Source organism: Tenrec ecaudatus, chromosome 12 (genome assembly GCF_050624435.1).
Source record: "Tenrec ecaudatus isolate mTenEca1 chromosome 12, mTenEca1.hap1, whole genome shotgun sequence".
NCBI lineage: Eukaryota > Metazoa > Chordata > Mammalia > Afrosoricida > Tenrecidae > Tenrec > Tenrec ecaudatus.
This window is the reverse complement of record NC_134541.1, coordinates 140,099,191-140,117,460: the sequence shown is the minus strand read 5'-3', so window position 1 is coordinate 140,117,460 and position 18,270 is coordinate 140,099,191. Positions and strand designations below refer to the sequence as shown.

At 59.8% G+C, this 18,270-nt stretch overlaps 1 protein-coding gene across 5 annotated transcripts; it reads left to right on the top strand.

The window, feature by feature from the left end:
- Positions 1–583: 583 nt before the first annotated feature.
- Positions 584–17,429, top strand: BRAT1 (BRCA1 associated ATM activator 1). 5 transcript variants are annotated; one of them, XM_075527582.1, is made up of 14 exons: positions 584–643; positions 790–950; positions 2,007–2,149; positions 3,387–3,541; positions 6,649–6,793; positions 9,234–9,606; positions 10,189–10,308; positions 11,016–11,107; positions 12,022–12,396; positions 12,551–12,624; positions 12,812–12,914; positions 13,146–13,244; positions 13,400–13,575; positions 14,560–17,429. In XM_075527582.1, the coding sequence occupies exons 2-14, from the start codon at positions 922–924 to the stop codon at positions 15,202–15,204; spliced, it is 2,529 nt and encodes an 842-aa protein (XP_075383697.1). In that variant the 5' UTR covers positions 584–643; positions 790–921; the 3' UTR covers positions 15,205–17,429. The 5 variants fall into 5 exon arrangements, with proteins under 5 accessions (XP_075383697.1, XP_075383698.1, XP_075383701.1 ...); XM_075527583.1 differs by having other exon boundaries at positions 590–643; positions 790–890; positions 1,996–2,149; XM_075527586.1 differs by having other exon boundaries at positions 590–643; positions 1,996–2,149.
- Positions 17,430–18,270: the final 841 nt, after the last annotated feature.

Sequence of the window (18,270 nt, the reverse complement as noted above, 5' to 3'; positions counted from 1 at the left end):
TCCCCCAAACCTTGTTCACCCACGGCAACCCCTTCCAGGGCCCTGAAAACCGTGTTGAAGTTCTGGGGCCAAATGATCGGGAACCCCGCTTCTCCTGTGCCTCACTCACTCTAAGTCAGGGCTGCAAGCGCCCTCTGGTACTACACGTGCTTTTTGGCTCCGAGGTGTAGTCCCGCCCCTTCGCGCCAGAGGCCCGCCCCTCCACTTCGCCCCGCCCCTTCCTCCGCAGCCTCGCCGGAAGCTCGGCAGGTACCACTGAGCGTCTTGTTGGGGGTGGTACGTTGGGACGACCTGTCTGACGGCGAGTTCCCCCCACCACGTCCCAGATGGAGCTCGTTCCCTCGAGTCAGTCTTTGTGCTTCAAAGCACACAGAGTCGCCATCACAGGAGCTGAGGCGGCCATCACGTCGCCGTCCGCCCCTGCTCCCCCTTAGGCCCCTCAGGTGGCGCGGTCCGGAGCCGTGGGCGGTGCTAGCGGCGTGGGAGGCGGTGCTAGCGTCGTGGGGGCGGTGCTAGCGGCGTGGGAGGCGGTGCTAGCGGCGTGGGGGCGGTGCTAGCGGCGTGGGGGCGGTGCTAGCGTCGTGGGAGGCGGTGCTAGCGGCGTGGGAGGCGGTGCTAGCAGACGGGGACGGAAGTGGAGCTGGTAAGGCGCGCACTGGGACCGGGGTCTCACGTGCGGGTCGAGGGTGGAGTCTCGAACGCGGAGTGGGGTTGCGACGACCCGGAACAACCGAGAGCAGTCGTGAGCCGCGGGACTGGGCCTGATTGTCCCCCGGCTACCTCTTCCAGCGCCTTCTGAGCCCCACCCCACTCCACACACACGTACCTGGGGACCTAGGAGTGGGCCAGACCTCGGACCGAGGATAGCCTGGCTCCGAATCGTAGCGAAGGTACGTTTCCAGGAACGCAGCCTCACCCTGGATGCACAGACCAGCTCCCAGCCCAGACAGGTAGGACCCTCGCGCGCGCGCGCATTCGAGACCACAAGACTGGCACACCTGCGCATCTCCTCGCCGCCCCGATCCCGGGTGGCACAGGCACTTTTTAGTCAAAACGGACAGGCCTTGTGCAGCTGGCCCCAGACTGCCAAACGCAGGCCACTGCTGTGGAAAGACACCCGGCCACTTGCTACCAGCTTGGGCTGGGGACAGACAGGCAGGCAGACGCATGCTCCCATCTAGCCCCACATTGCTAGTCCCACCCTGCAGAGACCTCCCTGACTCTGCCCCTGACACAAGTGGCAGACTCTGGGTTTCGAACTCTCGGACCCTGGGTGCCTACGGTCAGCACCACCTTGAAGGCTGCTGCTGTGCCTGGTGCTGGGCGCCTTAAAGTTGAGGCTGTGGGAGTCCGGGTGGCATTGTGGTTACTTGTTGGGCTGCTAACTACAAGGTCAGTAGTTTGAAACCACCAGCCGCCCCACGGGAGAAGACGTGAGGAGTGGTCATCTGAGAACTACACAGGCGCACGTCCACCCTGTCCTATGGTTGATGGCAGTTTTTATTTTTTTAATCTTCATGGGAGCAGATTGGCCAGGGCTTTTCTCTGGGTGGCTTTGAACCACCAGCCTTTTCAGTTAGCAGCCCAAGGACTCCCTGACCACCTCAGAGGAGAGTAAACAACACCCCCCCCCCCCGGGTGTCCAGTGGGTTTTGTCTCATAGGGACCCTGAAAGGACAGGTACAACTGCCCCGTGGGTCTCCGAGGCTATCTGTACAGAAGCAGACGGCCCCTTGGCGGGTTTGACCTGCCGACCTTTCAGCCAGCAGCGGAGAGCTATCCCCACTTTGCTGCCATGGCCCCCCAGCTCTGTCTGACTGAGGGAAGATTTCTGAGAACTTTGGCCCACTGGGGGGAACAGGAGACTTTCTGTTCCCCTAAAGGTGTAGCCATGGAAGCCCACTCTGTCCTACAGGGTTGCTGTGAGTCGGAATGGACTCTGGCATTTTGGGGGGTGTAACACCTTTGAACTGGGCTTGGGGATGCCCCTCACAGTTCCTCTGCAGGAACCCCAGCCTTGTTATGGACCCAGAGTGCTCCCGCCTCCTCCCGGCTCTCTGTGCCGTCCTGGCTGACCCACGGCAGCCGGTGACAGATGACACCTGCATAGAGAAACTCCTGGACTGGTTTACAGCAGTGACAGAAGAAGGTAAGGGTGGGGAGCCACCGCCTGTGTTTCTCCAGAGGCATGGATATGTGGGGGCAGGGGTGTGCCTGCTACCGTGGCCTCAGGTGTCTTCCCTTCCTGAAGTCCTACCGAGCCCGGTCAGCAGACGCAGGCATGGATTGCTAGGGGGACACGTAAGCGTGAAACATTTCTCAGATTCTGGGGTCCTGCGTTCAGGGTGCTCCTGCTACTGGTAGCCACGGAGCCAACTCGGAATCCCGCGGGCCCTCCAGGGTGTACAGGGGCCGCTTCCTTTGAGAATGTGGATAGCCAGGCCTTTCTCCCGAGATCCCTCTGTGTAGGCAGACTCAAACCTTTGGCCTTATGGTTAGCTGCTGAGTTCTTGACGGTGCCACCGGGAACAGAGCCCCAGGTCCCCATCTTCCACGTCACTGTGTCTGGTGTTTTACACCTCATTGTTCCGTGGTGCCTCAAGCCACCGTAGTTTTGATTCTTGTACGTTGGTGCCCCTTTGTGCTTTCTCTCGGTTCCATTCCATCCCCAAACATGGGCTTGTGTTCTGACTCGCGTCTTCTCTGTGAGGACCACAGCTATTTCTGTCTGGCTGGCCGTGTGCATTTCTCATCGCGACCTCTAGTTTCTCACTGGGGTCACGCACTCCAGGCCCCAACTCCTCTTGAGGACGCCAGGCGCCGGGAGGCCGGACTGCCTCTTCCATCAAGGGGGCTGTCCCTGGTTTTGTTTTCCTTCAGACTTTGTATCGTGAACTGGGCAAGGGCTTACGGATCACATCAGTCATGTGTGCACCCCCCCACCTCCCCTGCATTGCCCCTATCTGTCCCTCCTCCATTCTGAGCCTGGCCAGACTCCACCCTGGGGCAGAGGGTGCCTTCCTGGTCTCAAGATACCCGGGGGCTCCATCTGCACCGTTTGTGGAAGCTGATGGCCTGGCCTTTCATGCTCATCTGCCGTAGTCTGGAAGCTCCGATGCCCTTGTGCCACACACAGCCACGCGCATGGTGTGCCCAGGCTGGGACTTGCACTCCAGTGTGGCGGTGAGCAGGCGACCCCTGAGCCACCGCTGCTCCTGCTGGTGGCTGAGATCTTGGCTCTCCAACTCCACCCCAGTCCCCCTTTAACCGAATTAACCTTGCGGCCCTTTTGCTGGAGTGCCCGTTTCTCCCAGTGGTGGCTTTGCTGAGTGAGGGCCTGGGGGAAGAAGACCAGCCCCATGGACTTGACACACTCTCTCCCCCAGGATCCAGCCTGCTGCTGCTGCAGGAGAACCCGTGCCTGGTGGAGCTGCTGTCCCACACCTGTAGGTCTCAGGAGGTGAGCCCCCGTGTCCTCACCTTCGCACTGCGCCTCGTGGGGGTATTTGCCGCCCAGGAAAGCTGCTTCCAGTACCTCCAGGTGAGTCTGGACCTCCAGCCCCTACGTCTCCCGAGCCAAGCTCATCGTGGTGTCTGGCGGTTCTGGGAGGAACAGGCAGAGGGCCGAGTTGTGAAGTCTTTGGGGCGGCGGGAGAGGAGCTGGGTAAAGGGCCTGGCAGACCATCTTGGGTGGAAGCACAGGCACAGCTGCAGTTGGAAGCCCCTGCGTCGGTTCCTGATCGCAGGCCCATCTGATGAGAGCAAGGCTGTCCGTAGGGTTTCCAGGACTGCTGTGCCTTTAACAGGAGAAAGACACGGCTGTCTACTTTCCTGATGATAAAGCCACCCTCTGCCAACTCTCAGTGACCCTCAGTTCCCGAGACTGTTCATTCTTGTGGAACAGGAGCAGACAGCCTCAGCTTTCTCCCGAGAGGCAGCTGGTGGGTTTGAACCACCAGCCTTGCAGTGAGCAGCCCAGCACTACCTCAGGTACCCTGTGGTGTAGTTCTGCCCTGTCTTGTGGAGCCCGTGTAAGCCAGACGCCACTGCAGGACCACAGGCTTGGTTTTGTGGGGGTTGTTTCTAATCTTTACGGGAGCTGCTTGCCATGTCTTTCTCCCACGACCCGCTGTGTGGGTCTGAACCACTAACCTCCGGGTGAGCAGCCTGGTGCTCAACGCACAGCGCTGCAGGCTGCTCATCTCCAGGGCAGCAGTTGAAGCCCACCAGTTGCTCCGAGGTGGTGAGATGGGGCCGCTGGTCCCATGAAGGGTTGCAGCCTCGGAATCCCGCTCCAGGGATGGCAGAGTGTGCGGTTGGGGCCTGGTGCTTTCAACAAGGCTGTAGGCTCCCCGGTGATGGTTACACATCGGGCAGCTGACCACGAGGTCAGCAGTTCAAAATCCACTAGCCGCTCTGAGGGAGGAAGAGGAGGCTGTGTGCCCCTCTGAAGAGTCCCAGTCTTAGAAACCCGCTGGGGCAGCCCTGACTCTCCCCTAGGGTCACGGTGGTGAGCAGGTGGGTAGCCAGACCAGGTGAGCACTCTACACACAGGAGGAAACGGAGACTCTCAGAGCCCTGAAAGCAGCGCGGAAGCCAAGGGAGCCCTTCATCACAGACCTGCCGACAATGAGCAGGCCAGAACCAGGCTGCCGAGTGTGGCCAGAGTCCACGCCCTCCCAGCAGATGACAGACTCACGGCTGCCATGCCTGGACGGGAGAACCGCCCCTGTGGAGCTCTGAGGCTGGGACTCTCCACAGGAGGAGACAGCCTCGTCTTCTCCAACGTGGCAGCTGGTGGTTTCCAACCGCCGACCCTGTGGTGAACCGCCCACCACGCCACTGGGCCACACCAGGGCTTCCCTCGCCCGGCCCGTGAGACCCCTAGCAGAGTCGAATGGCCCCTGTGGGTTTCCTAGGCTGGACCTCCTTCCTTTCTGAAGGCAGCCAGAGTGACCCCGATCCCAAAGCCCCAGAGAGGAACACTGAGGTCTGTACCCCTCGCGGGGTGGGCGTGAGGTCCTCAACAGACCCTCCGTGAGCCACAACTAGCCGTGTGCAGAGGGTGAGGCTGGATGAAGGAGACCGCCTTTTTTTTTTTTTAAATCATTTTATTGGGGGCTCATGCAACTCATCACAATTCAGACACATATCCATTGTGTCAAGCACAGTTGTACATTTGTTGCCATCATCATTCTGAAAACTTTTTCTTTCTACTTGAGCCCTTGTTATCAGCTCTTATTTTTCACTCTCTTTTCCCACACCCTCTCCCTTATTAACCCTTGATAATTTATAAATTATTATTTTGTCATATCTTACACTGTCCGACATCTCCCTTCACCCAATTTTCTGTTGCCATCCCCTAGGGAGGAGGTTATATGTAGATCCTTGTAATCGGTTCCCCCTTTGCACCCCACCTTCCCTTCACCCTCCCGGTATTGCCACATTCACCACTGGTCCTGAAGGGACCATCCACCCTGGATTCCCTGTGTTTCCCGTTCCTATCTGTACCAGTGTACAGCCTCTAGTCTAGCTGAGTTTGTAAGGCAGAATTATAATCATGATAGTGGGTGGGAGGAAGCATTTAGAAAATAGAGGAAAGTTGTATGTTTCATTGTTGCAGATGTCCAGTTGCCTACAGATGGGCTTTGGGTCTCCACCCCACACTCCCCCTCATTCTCAATGATATGATTTTTTGTTTTTTGATACCTGATACCTGGTCCCTTCAACACCTCATGATCACACAGGCTAGTGTGCTTCTTCCATGTGGGCTTTGTTGCTTTTTAACCTCCAAGATCCCAGATGCTATATCTTTTGCTAGTCAGGCACCATCAGTTTTCTTCACCACATTTGCTTATGCACCCACTTTGTCTTCAGTGATCGTGTCAGGAAGGTGAGCATCATGGAATGCCAGGTTAATAGAACAAAGTGTTCTTGCATTGAGGGAGTACTTGAGTGGAGGCCCAATGTCCATCTGCTACCTTAGTACTAAATCTATAAATATATGCACATAGATCTGTTTCACCATCCTCATATATAAGTATATTTACATATATACATGCCTTTATTTAGACCTCTATAAATGTCCTTTGCCTCCTAGTTCTTTCCTCTATTTCCTTTGACTTTCCTCTTGTCCCACTGTCATGCTCAGCCTTCATTTGGGTTTTAGTCCTCTTGGTTACATTGCCCTTGATCAAGCCCTACCAGGCCTCTTATACCCTCCTCGCCACTGATTTTGGATCACTTGTTCCCTTGTCCCTGGGTTTGTTAACACCATTTCCTTTCCCCCACCTCCCCCTCTCTCATGTCCCCCTAGAACTGTCAGTCCTCCAGATTTTATCCAGCCTGTCTTATCTAGATAGACCTGCACAGAAACAAGACAGAGCAAAACAAATCAACAAAAACAATGACAAAAAAGAAAAGCCTATAAATCAAGGTCTGTTTGTGGACCTTTAGGAATATTTTCCGGTTGAGTCTGATGGGGTGCCAAGCCCTGGCCCCAGAGTCTTTGGTCCTCCCTCGGGACTTCCTTGCCTGCTCCCTTGCTATTGTGTTGCACACCCCTAGTGTTTTCCTCGGTGCGGTGGGGTCAGAGCGGGCACAATAAGGGAAACGGTCTTGTCACATCTCTGTCCTTTGCCTCGGCAGGGAGAACTGGTGCCCGGGCTCTTTGGGGAGGCGGGCCCCCTGAGCTCGCCCGCCTGGACCGCCCCCTCAGTGCGCAGCGGCTGGGTTCACGGCCTGTGCTCCCTGGCGCGGCACCCCAGTGCTGAACAGTTCTTGGCCACCAGTGGTGAGTGACGCTCTGGGCCCCCACCACAGTCCCATCTCCAGCTGGTGGTACCTCAGGCCCCTCCTCCAATGGCTCCAGGACCCCTAGGGTGGTCACTTCACCCCTCTGTGCTTGTCCTCCAGTAACACGTATTGCCAGCCCTCCTCACGGTAGGGAGGTGGTGCTGACACAAGATGATAGAAGGTACACCACTCACTCAGTCGCTCCCCCCCACACACTCACTCATGCATCCACACGCACACCCAGATTCTCACACTCACCCACCCTCACGCTTACACACACACCCACCCTCACACCCAGATTCTCACAGTCACCCACCCTCACACTCACCCACTGTTAGGCAGGGTTCTCTAGAGAAACAAAACCAGGACCCTTATGATTTTATATGTACATGTAAGCAGATGGGTTTATACAGCGAGAAGGAATTAGTCCACACAGCAGTGTGGAGGACTCAATTTCACTTTTGTAAAACAGTTAATATGCTGGAAGTCCTTTGACTCTTGTGGGCTGCTGGGTCCAAGGTCAAGGAAGCAGACAGCAGAGACCTCCCACGGGCAAGGCAGGCAGAGTCTGCCCACAAGCAGCAGACAGCAGATGGGATGGGATTTGAACTTAAGCAATGGAAGGCTACAGGATCCACCAGACTCAAGCTCAAGTGACGTACCCACCAGCAGCGTGGTAAAGCAGGTCTCGAAGGAGCCTCAAGCTCTAGCAACACAACCCAGGGGTTGGCTTGGCCCACAGGTGGTGTAGCACACAGGTTGACGCAGAAAACCAGCTAAAGCAGCAGCACGCTCGTCCAATCACCAGAGAGCATGAGAGATGGGGGCGGGCCTTGCAGAGCCATTTATCTTTTTACCCTCCAATCAAACTGCGACCTGGCCAATCCCACATGTTCCTATTGGCCAGGTTGGCACAATAAGCCTAACATACTCACATTTACACTCACAGACACATGCACACTCACCCTCACACACACCCACTCATGCTTACCCACTCACCCACCCTCTCACTCTGACGCTGTGCCGTTACCACTCACAGCAGCCCTTATAGAACAGACTAGAACTGCCCCGTGGGTGTCTGAGGCTCCCAATCCTTACAGGAGCAGAAAGTGTCCTTCTCACCCTACGCGCTGGTGGCCTTGAACTGCTGATTTAACAGGGCAGACCCAGAGTGTGACCACTAGGTCACCAGGCTCCTTAGACGGGGGACAAGAACAAGGAGGTGGGAAGCAGAATTTCCCATGAACTGTGTGAAAGACCCTCATGTAGAGCCCCTGAAATTGCGCAGAAAAATCCAAGTAGTTCATCCTGGGGCCTGTGTGCTGACTCAGTGTGTGTGTGTGTGTGTGTGTGTACACGTGTATGTGCACATGTGTACACACACACGGTGCTAACCATAGGTTCAGTAGTTTGAACCCCCAGCCCCTCCTCAAGAGGAAGGGGAGGCTGCCCCCTCCCAGAAAGAGTTGGAGTGTCAGAAACCCAAAGAGGCAGTTCTTCTGTGGGCCTCAGTCACTATGCGTCTGAATCGATTCAGTGGCAGTGAGTTTGTAGAGTGTTTGGCTGTGTGTGTGTGTGTGTGTGTGTGTGTGAGAGAGAGAGAGAGAGAGAGAGAGAGAGAGAGAGAGAGAGAAGCGGGTGGGACCAGATTCTCAGGGTGGGATGTTGAAGCTCCAGAACCAAGGTTGACTCCACAGAGATGCTCCAAACCCCCCCCCCCACTTCCCTGTCAGGCTCCGAGCCCTGCTGCCGGGGACCACTCACAAACACCCTATCCTGCCAAAGTCGGCCGCTGCAAGAGCTGGCAGCTTCCCCACCGCTGCCCCCACTCTGCTTCCGAGGAGGGGTGCTCTCACGTCACATGACCCAGCAGGAGCTCCGGGGTCGTGCTCACGGCTGGCACCACTCCGGCTCTTCCCTTGGCTCGCAAGGGTACCCTAGTGCAGTGCTTCTCAGCCTTCCTCATGCTGCAACCCTTGCCTACAGTTCCCCATGTGGTGGTCACCCCCAACCATCAAATTATGTTCATTTGAAAAACAATGATTGCCGTTGCTGCTTCATCACTGACATTTTGCTGCTGGGATGAATCGGCCGATCCCAGTGAAAGGGTTGCTTGACTCCCAAAGGGGTCGCAACCCACAGGTTGAGAACCGCTGCCCTAGGAGGCGGTGGTTCAGGGCGCCCCCTCTCACCGTTCCAGCAGGAGACCTGGGTGCGAGTCCCTGGCAGGACACCTCGGCCACTCAGCAGAGGTTGGCATGGTGTTGTGAGGCTCAGACAAGGGACAAGAGCTTGACCACCCACTTCTGACTGTCACCCTGTGGTCCAAGCCGCCTGCCTCTGTAACCACTGCTGGGGAGGGCACTGGGCCGGCCGTGCTGGACCCCTAGAGTCAGAGCTCAATGTGAGTTACACTGACATCCCCTCCCCTCCCCCAGGTGCCCTGGACACCATCTTCTCCCTGCAGGGCGACTCCAGCCTGTTTGTAGCCTCTGCCGCCAGCCAGCTCCTGGCCCAGGTCCTGGCTCTGTCCCTCCAAGACCTAGCCACTGCACAGCGTGGCTCGCTGGATGGCCGCTGGCCCCCGTGTGCCCAGAGCATCCTGGGATTCCTTGAGGGGTCCCTGCGCTCCGGGGCCGTGCCGCCAGTCACCCAGGCGCTGAAGGTCCTGACCAGCACCTTCCGACGCTGCCATCAGCCCTGGACTGAAGCCCTGTGGGATCGGCTGGGCCCCCTGGTGTCCAGTCTCTTGGAGACGGACCTCACTCCCACTGCCCGCTGGCTCGCCGACCTCTTCCTCAGCATGGGCCGGTCAGTCTGGGGCCCAGGGTTGGGGGCACCATGTTCCCAGGGCCACGGGGCATTGGAGGCCAACGCGGGGGTAAGGGGGTGGGGAGGCATGTCCCCTGCTCCCTGACGGCACAAGTCGGCTTGGAAGGCTCCTCTCTGGGGAGGACTATTTGTCAGTCCCCAGCAGGCTGGGTGTTCAGGGTCACCTCAGGGTGCCTCGGATGAAAAGTCACTAAGGCCACACACCCCACACACTGCCACGGAGCCGGAGCCGGTTCACAGCGACCCCCAGGACAGGGCAGGGCTCCCCGTGGGCTCCACTCAGAGCTGGAGCCCATTCCTGGAACAGACAGCCTCACCTTTCTCCACCAGAGCTGCTGGTAGTTTCGAACCGCCGACTTCGTAGTTGGCAGCCCCCAAGGGCCCAGCCATGGAAAGCCGCTGAGTGCGTTCCCTTCTGCGCTCCTGGGGGCGCCGTGAGCCAGCCTTTCCATGGACTCAGGACCCACAAGCCAGGGTGGGACCACCTGCCCCCTTTGACCCTCCCAGACCGGGACTCTCTTACCATCTGTCTGTCTGTCTGTCTCTGTTTTCTCTCCACAGGTCCCCAGTGTTTGCATCTCCTGACTGTGACCTGTGGCTGACCTTGGCCCGGACTCTGAGCTGCCTGAGCCCCGCGCAGCGGGGGCCCCTGGCTCTGGGGATCTTGAAGCTCCCAGCCTGGTATGGACTGGTGTGGGGGCCCCAGGGACTGAGGGGGGCACCAGAGGCGAGGCTGGGTTGCCATGGGTAGAGGCGGTGTCTGCACCACCCTCGTTTGCTGGCCGCATCCTGCCCACTCTGTAGAGACCCCCCAGGGCAGGGCCCACCTGCCCATGGGAGTTCTAGGAGAGACTTTTGAGGGGCGCTGACCGCCAGGCCTTTCCCCTCGGTGTCCGACTCAGCCGCTGCCCCTTGGGTCTCCTTAAACCACCACAAACCATGCCACAAGCCGCTGCCCCCCGTCCACTCCCCGGCAGCCCCCAGCCTGGTGCCCTAGACTAGTGGTTTGTAAATGCAGGGGTACCTGCAGGGGCGGGGAAGCCAGGAGGCTTGGGGGACAGGGGCGGGACGGGAAGGAAGAGGGACGCCCAGGTGACCTGGCAGGCGGGACCACACCTGCATAGGGCCAGCCCCCAGAGGGCCCAGCCCACCCGGGGCAGCAAGGGGCCAGAGCACATTGTTGGACCCAAGCGCCCCCTCACCTGGCTGGGGTGGAGAGATGCCCTGGGGAGGAGCCCCCGTTGTAGTGGCGCAGACACTTCCTATCACGGTGACCTCGAGCCCCAGGGAGGGGCCAGCACACCAGGCCTAGGCCTGCAGGTCTCACCCCAGACCCTCAGGTGCAAGAGGGCCAGGTTCTGGGGCTCACCCTGTGCCCGTGTCCTCAGTCCTCAGCCTCTTTGGACCCAAGCCTTTGGAATCCTCCTTCAGCCACTGGCTTTCATCCTGGAAGCTGCCGCCCGGCCGCCTGGGGCACCAGGTGAGCTGCACGGAGGGGCCGGGACTCAGAGGTGGGAGCCGGGTCTCTGGGCAGGTGGCTGTGAACATGGAGAGGGTGGGCACTGGAGGGAGGACCTTGGGGAAGGGAAGCAGACGACAGGAAGAATGGTTGAGACTAGGAAGCTGGCTGGCGATTTCGACTTGAGTCCGGCCTAGGTGTCTGATGGACAGTGAGGAGGCATGACAGCCAGGTCTCTGATGGACAGAGAGGGGCAGGACATCCCAGGTATCTGACGGACAGTGAGGGCCAGACTTTCCCAGGGACTGCCCCCCCAGGTGGTTTCTTCCTGTCCCCCTTGGAGGTGGTGCCCCCGGAGAGCAGCCAGTGTCCCCTCCCAGGTGGAGGTGCTGGTGGAGCTGGGGTCGAGGCTCCAGGGGCTCAGTGTCCTGGGCTGTCACACTTGCATCACCCTGACTCTGACCCCTGGGCCCCCAGCATGGGTCTCACAAGTGAGGCGAGGCGGTCTGCTTGCACAAGGGCTCGCGGCCTCAGGGCGCCTGGGACACAGCCTCTCTGTTAGCAGTCAAGCGGCTGCCGGGGCCCAGCGACCTCACAGGTGGGCATTGTGCGCCAGGCTGCTCTTCCGCACCGCTTCCTGCGGGGTCACGCTGGGCCCCACCAGCCAGACCCTCCATTCTCCTGAGGACTTGGCCCTGAGGTCAGAGGGTCCCACTGGACATGGGAGGCACCCGTGCACCATGCTGCGTCTGGAAGCCTCTAGAACCCATGCCTTATTCAGTGGTGCTGTGTGACCACACGCGGACCCGGTCTCAGCCTGGACTCTGGCCTCGGCCCCCTCAGTGTGCTACCAGAGCCCAGCATGGCACGGTAACAGACCGGGAGTGGGCATGGGGTCTGCTGTGAAAATGGCCACTGCTCTGCTTGTCCCCCAGGCCTGCCCGCCGTGCCCGAGGGCAGCCCTGCCATGGCCGAAGCCGTCCTGGCCTCCACCTCGTCCTGTGCCGGCCTCCTCTGCCACAGCCTGGCCCACCTGGGGGAGCTGCACCTGCTGGAGAGCGTGGCAAGCCCTGCGTTGAAGGCGGGCACTCTGCAGCCCCAGCCCGATGCCCTGCCGAGCCCAGTCACCCCGCAGCAGTCCTGGCCACAGGCGGCTCTGCTGGAGGCCACTGTGACCACCCTGCACTTCTGCATTGGCTCTGGGGTGCCCACCCCCGGCCCAGGCGCCCGCCTCTGCAGGCTGCTGGCCAGCTGCGTCCGTGTGCAGCGGGCAGCCCTGGACTTCCTGGGGACGCTGTCTCAGGGCATAGGTGTGTGGGACGTGAGACGGGTGACACCCCCACCACCTCTGACGATCCTTGTCCTCTCGGTGGGACTGTCTTCTTGGGTGAGCGGGCAGCCGGGCTCTGACGGCCAGGCTCTTGACGGGCTGGGGTCCTGATTCCTCACCCCCGTTCCTCATAGGCCCCCGAGAGCTGGTGACGCAGGCCTTTGCCGTCCTCCTGCAGTACCTGAGCAGTCCGGACTCGAGCCCCACAGTAAGTGGCCGTGGGCTGTCCCCAGGGGCGCCCAGCTGAGGCCCAGGTACTAGCCAGGATCCTAGGAAGAGCCGCCAGCCTTCACGGTGTTAGGACATCAGCACTGTGCACCCCGAGGGTGAGGCGCCCTGGTCGGAGGGCAGTCAGGGGGCCCCTGAGCCCCTATAACCCTGGTCCCCTCATGCAGGTCCTTAAGAAGACATTCCAGGCCACTCTCCAGTGGCTGCTGAACTCATCCAGAACCTGCGGCACCTGTGACGCTGACCCACATGTCCAGGGGTTCCTCACAGGTACCCCAGTGGGCACGGGCCAGCCCCCCAGTCCTACTCCACTGGGACAGAGGGTGAGGGGAGGCCCCCAGGGCTGGGGGAGATACCTGGTGCGGGGTAGTTGTAGGGGAGCTGCCTGACTCAGAGGTACCAGGTGCTGGGATGGATGTGTGTGTATGGGTGGGGGAGCACCCAGGGCTGGGTGGGCACGGGATGGGGCTCCCCTGACCACCCTGGGCCTGGGCTTTGCAGGGCTCTTCCCCATGGTGCAGAAACGGCTGTGCAGCCCCAGCTGGGAGGTGCGGGACTCAGCACTAGAGTTCCTGGCCCAACTGACCACTCACTGGGGAGGTGAGTGCGCCTCTGGGCAGAGAGGCCAGGGTGTAGGGGTGGTGGGGGCTGAGCGGTCAGTCCCGTGGCTGCGGGGACCTGGGCAGGGTAGGTGTGAGAGCATGCCCTCTTCCTGAGGGGCTCAGCGGTCCTGTGGTCACTCCCACCTTCTGCAGGGCGGCCCAATTTTCGACAAGTCCTCCTGGCCTCCAATGTGCCTGACCTCGCCCGGCAGCTTCTCCAGGACCCCGAGGGCTACGTCCGTGCGAGCGCAGTGGCCGCCGTGGGCCAGCTAGCCAGCCAGGGGCTGCATGCCACCCCTGCTGGCCTCGAGCACCCAGGAGTCCAGCAGGTAGGGGTCAGACGTTGCCGCAGGCAGGGCCACGGTGGGTTTTTGGGCTGGCTGGCCTGGGTGCATCTGAGGCTCCATGCAGACAGGCCAGCTCTGCTGCCCTCCATGGCGAAGGTCCGAGGGGCCCTGGGGGCGTGTTGGGTGGCACCGGGGCTGCCAACCACAGAACAGCAGCGTGAGCCCACCAGCTGCTCCATGGGAGAAAGATGAGCCCGTCTGCCCCCGTAAAGGGGCAGTTCTGCCCCAATCTTGCAGGGCCATGGTGAGGCCCACGGAGCGTGAGGGTCCAGTGCCTGTTCTGTGAGTGCCAGCATCACTTCCACAATGCCTGCCATGGGACTCGGGGGTGGCCCAGAGCTGCTGTCACAAACAGACCACACTCGTGTGGCCGAGGAGTCTAGCTGCCTGGCCCTGGGCAGGACTCTCACTATCGACCCCAGGGGGGCCTCTTGTGCCGCCCAGCGCCCCCTGGGGTGGGGGGCTCTCACTGCCGGCTGCAGTGCCACCTCAGGTTCTCTGGCTTTTCCTGGGCGAGCCTCCCAGTCCCCCCACTCAGTGTTGCTTCTGCCCCTCCTGCTCCGATCTCAGGTGGGGTCAACTCCATCCCTGCCCCAGTGGGGCTGCAGCCTCGGTCACATACACACACCGTGGGGGAGCTGCCCTCCAGGGGCCTGGAACCTGCGAGCTGTTCGTTCACAGGCGGCCTCATCTTTTTCCCTCCGAGTGGCTGGTGGATTCGAACCGCTGGCCTCTTGGCCAACAGCAAAATCTTGCTCACCGCTCTTCCAGAGCTGCTTTCTGCTCTAGAGGGCCAGGAGGCCCTGCAGGAGGGTGGAATGGCTTCTCGGCTCCCCCCGTTCCTGTCGTCAGGCGGATGGGCAGGGGGAGGCAACGTGTCGAGGGCACAGGGTGTGAACAGGGCACCAGCCCCGGGCCCCATGAGTGTGGCAGGCCCTCTGACACATCCCGCTGTCTGTTTCCCAGAAGTTTCTGCTGCCTGAGCTCCTGCACATGCTGACCACGGACCCGGAGGGCTTCCCCCGGAGGGCCGTGGTGCGTGTCTTCACGCAGTGGCTACAGGATGGCCACGCCGAGGTGGCCAGGGACCCAGAGCAGTTGGTGGCCCACGTGGTACAGGCAGTGAGCCAGGACTTGGACTGGGAGGTGCGCGTCCAGGGCCTGGAGCTGGCCCGCCTGTTCCTGGAGCAGACACCGGGGCCCCCGGCCCAGGTGCTGCAGACGCTGTGCCATGTGCAGGTGCTGGACCTGGCCCTCCGCTCCCTGTTCGACTGCGACCGACCAGTCGCCCGGAAGTCATGTGACCTTCTGCTGCATCTCAGGGCCAGGACTGCCCCTGACGGCAAAGGGCTGCAGGGCCCTGGACACCACCCCGATGGCCCCGCTGTGGAGGCCGCTCTGCGGGCTTGGAGGGCGGGCGAGCAGGGCCCACCGCTGGGCGAGTTGGGGCCCGAAGTGGCGGCCACCATCCTGCAGACCCTGGACCTGGAGGGTCTGCAGGCCTCACTGGCTGAGAGCAGTGACCATGTGGAGCAGAGCCCACAGTCTCTGCTGCAGGACATGCTGGCCTCGGTGGGCACCCTGGGGGGACAGGAGGCCGACTGCTACTGAGGCCAGCACCAGGGATGGAGCCGGCAGATGTCCAGCAGGGGGACCCGTGGGACAGCATCTGCCCAGCCTACACCGTGACCCTGGCTGATGGAGCTTCCTGGCCCCCTGACCTTGGGGGAGCCTGAGGCTGACTGCTGCCGGGTAATGGTTGGTGGCACCGAACCTGCCTGACTTCAAGCGTGGTGGCCCCAGAGGATGGAACTCGGCCTTCATTGTGGCCCTCAGCACTGCCTGGACACACAGAGAAGCCCAGATGGGGGAGCACAGTGGGATTCTGCCCTCAGAAGTGGCTTCTTTTCCACTGAAATTAATGGCCTTTGGCTGCATTTTTTGGGGCGACAGCAGACACACTCCCGGGGCCCCTAAAACACGCTTAGCTTGGAGACCCGTCGCTGGGGGATGGGGAAGGGCTGTGGTAGTGTCCCCACATGGACTTCCAGGTGCCACGGCCCAGACACCTGTGGTACCTCAGTACTGGGGCCCTTTGGGCATCCAAGTGCAGACCCCATGCACCTCCAGTGGCCCCTGGCAGTCGGTGTTGCTGTCCCAGCGCCGTCTCTGCATGGCCCGGAGTGACCGTCACTGCCCGGAGGCCCCCACCCTCCACGCGAGTGGTGTGGGCTCGGCTCCCAGCCACTGCACCACCTGCACAGGAGGAGCCCTGGTGACCTCGGGGGTCACTTGCTGGACTGCTAAGCACAGAGCCAGTGGTTCAAAACCACCAGCCACTGCAGGGGAGAAGGGTGAGGCTGTCCGCTCCTGTAAAGACGTCCAGCCGTGGAACCCGCAGGGCCAGCGCCACTCTGCCTGCAGGGTCCCTGTGAGTCAGAATTGGCTCAGCAGCTGTGAGTGTTCTGAATGACACACCTGCACACCGGTGCACACACACAAGCACCGTCTGTCAGTGGAGGCTGGCAGGTTGCAGCGGAGCTCTGAGACCAGCAGGAAGAAAGGCCAGACTACTAGAATCCGACACGGGACGGCCTGGGCGCACAGTCACCCTGTGTCAGAGCCGGGTTTGGTGGCCGTTAAGCTGACCCACGGTGTGGGCAGACAGGGCATCACCATTCCAAAGCCACAGTCTCAGCTGAGCTGGGTGAGGGGGTCAGGAGATGAGACAACCTTAAGAAAGCCAGCTCCCTGCCACCCGGCTGTGCAACTGCCTCCCACCTCCATCCCAGGAGGCACCAAGCTCCTCCCTGCCTCACGGGCTTGCCGTGGATGGAGGGACAGGAAGTGACAAGCACCAGGGGCCCCTGAAGGCTGCAGAAGCCAGATGTGCTGTGTCTGCGGGAAACCTCCACCAGGCTGTCCTGCCCAGCCAGTGGTCCTGCAAGTGAGGGCAAGCCCATGTCCCTTGCCCTGACCTTTGAGTGTTACAGCTTCCAAAGCTACTGCAGTGATGCCACAGGAGGGTGGGGGACTGGGACAGGTGGGGCTGGACACAGCAGGAGATCGTCCTGCCATCCCCCCAGCCAGGGCTGCAAAGTGGGCGGCTAAGAACCCATTGCCGGCCAATCCTGATAACACAGCAGCCCTGGGGCAGAGCCCACCAGCCCTGCGGGGCTCCTGAGACTGACCCTAGGCCAAAGCCTACAGCCACAGCTTTCTCCCGGAGCAGCAGCCAGGGGTTCTGTTAGCAGCGGAATGCTTTAACCATTGGGCCACCACAGCCTCTGAGAAGGGAAGCTCCATCTCAGAGCTCAGGGTGCACGGTCCTTCTGGGAGCTGGACCCTTGGACACGGGACACGTGCTCAGGAACATCCTGGAGCTGGCAGAAGTCATAGGAGCCACTGAAGGACACGCCCCATGCTGAGTGGGCATCCCAGACACCCAGCGCGCGGGAGGACATGGCTGGACCGGGCAGCACTGCTCTGCCAACTGTAAACCTGACCCAGCACCTCAGTCGAGTTTCTTCCAACGCACAGCAACCCTGCGGGGCCAGGGAAATCTGTCCTTGTGGGTGTCCCTGCTGTGACTCGGGACGGCCTCGCAGTTGGCAGTACTATGCTTAATTTCCTTCAATTCTGGCAAAAATAATACACCACAGAACATTGTCCGTTCAACAGCCAGTAACGGTGTCTCCTCCCAGGGGAAGAAAGCGTTGTCTCTCTCAGAGACGAACACGGTATGTTCAGAGAAAACTGGCCTGTTTTTAGTCTATCATATATGATGGCACGTGTACTTGTCCTCCCTCTAAAGCAGTGGTTCTCAGCCTGTAGGTATCAACTCCTCTGAGGGTCAAACGACCCTTTAACAGGGATCGCCTGATTCATCACAGCAGCAAAATGACAGGAAGTTGTGTTTTGTTTGTCATTGGCTTATCGTTTTTTTGCTTGGTTTTGCTCTGTCTTGTTTTTGTGCATGTTATCTCTGCAGGTCGGTCTAAATAAGAGGCTGGATGAACAATCTGGAGGAGAAAACAATGGGACCGACAGTCAGGAGGACATGGGAGAAGGGGAGGTGGGTGGGGGGGGGGTAAGGATGTGGTGTTAACAAACCCAGGGACAAGGGAACAACAAGTGATCCAAATCAGTGGTGAGGAGGATGTAGGAGGCTTTATAGGGCGTGACCAAGTGTAGTGTAACCGAGAGGAATTACTGAAACCCTAATGAAGCCTGAACATGATGGTGGGACAAGAGGAAAGTAAAAGGAAATAGAGGAAAGAGCTAGGAGGTAAATGGGCATTTATAGAGGTCTAAATAAAGGCATGTACATATGTAAATATACTTATATATGAGGATGGTGAAACAGATCTATGTGCCTATGTGTATAGATTTAGTATTAAGGTGGCAGATGGACATCGAGCCTCCACTTAAGTACTCCCTCAATGCAAGAATACTTTGTTCTATTTAACTGGTATTCCATGATGCTCACTTTCCCGATACAATCACTGAAGACAAATGGGTGCATAAACAAATGTGGCGAAAAAAGCTGATGGTGTCCGCCTATCAAAAGATATAGTGTCTGAAGGGCTTGAAGGTGAACAAATGGTCATCTAGCTCGGAAGCAACAAAGCCCGCATGGAAGAAACACACCCGCCTGTGCAATCACGAGGTGTCGAA

What these genes read in the sequence shown, in the direction of transcription:
- BRAT1 (XM_075527582.1), top strand. Translation starts at nt 922, where the DNA reads ATGCACAGACCAGCTCCCAGCCCAGACAG. An exon ending in ATCTTGAAGCTCCCAGCCTG is followed by an intron (nt 10,309 to 11,015) that starts GTATGGACTGGT and finishes CCGTGTCCTCAG; the next exon opens with TCCTCAGCCTCTTTGGACCC. An exon ending in ACTGACCACTCACTGGGGAG is followed by an intron (nt 13,245 to 13,399) that starts GTGAGTGCGCCT and finishes CACCTTCTGCAG; the next exon opens with GGCGGCCCAATTTTCGACAA.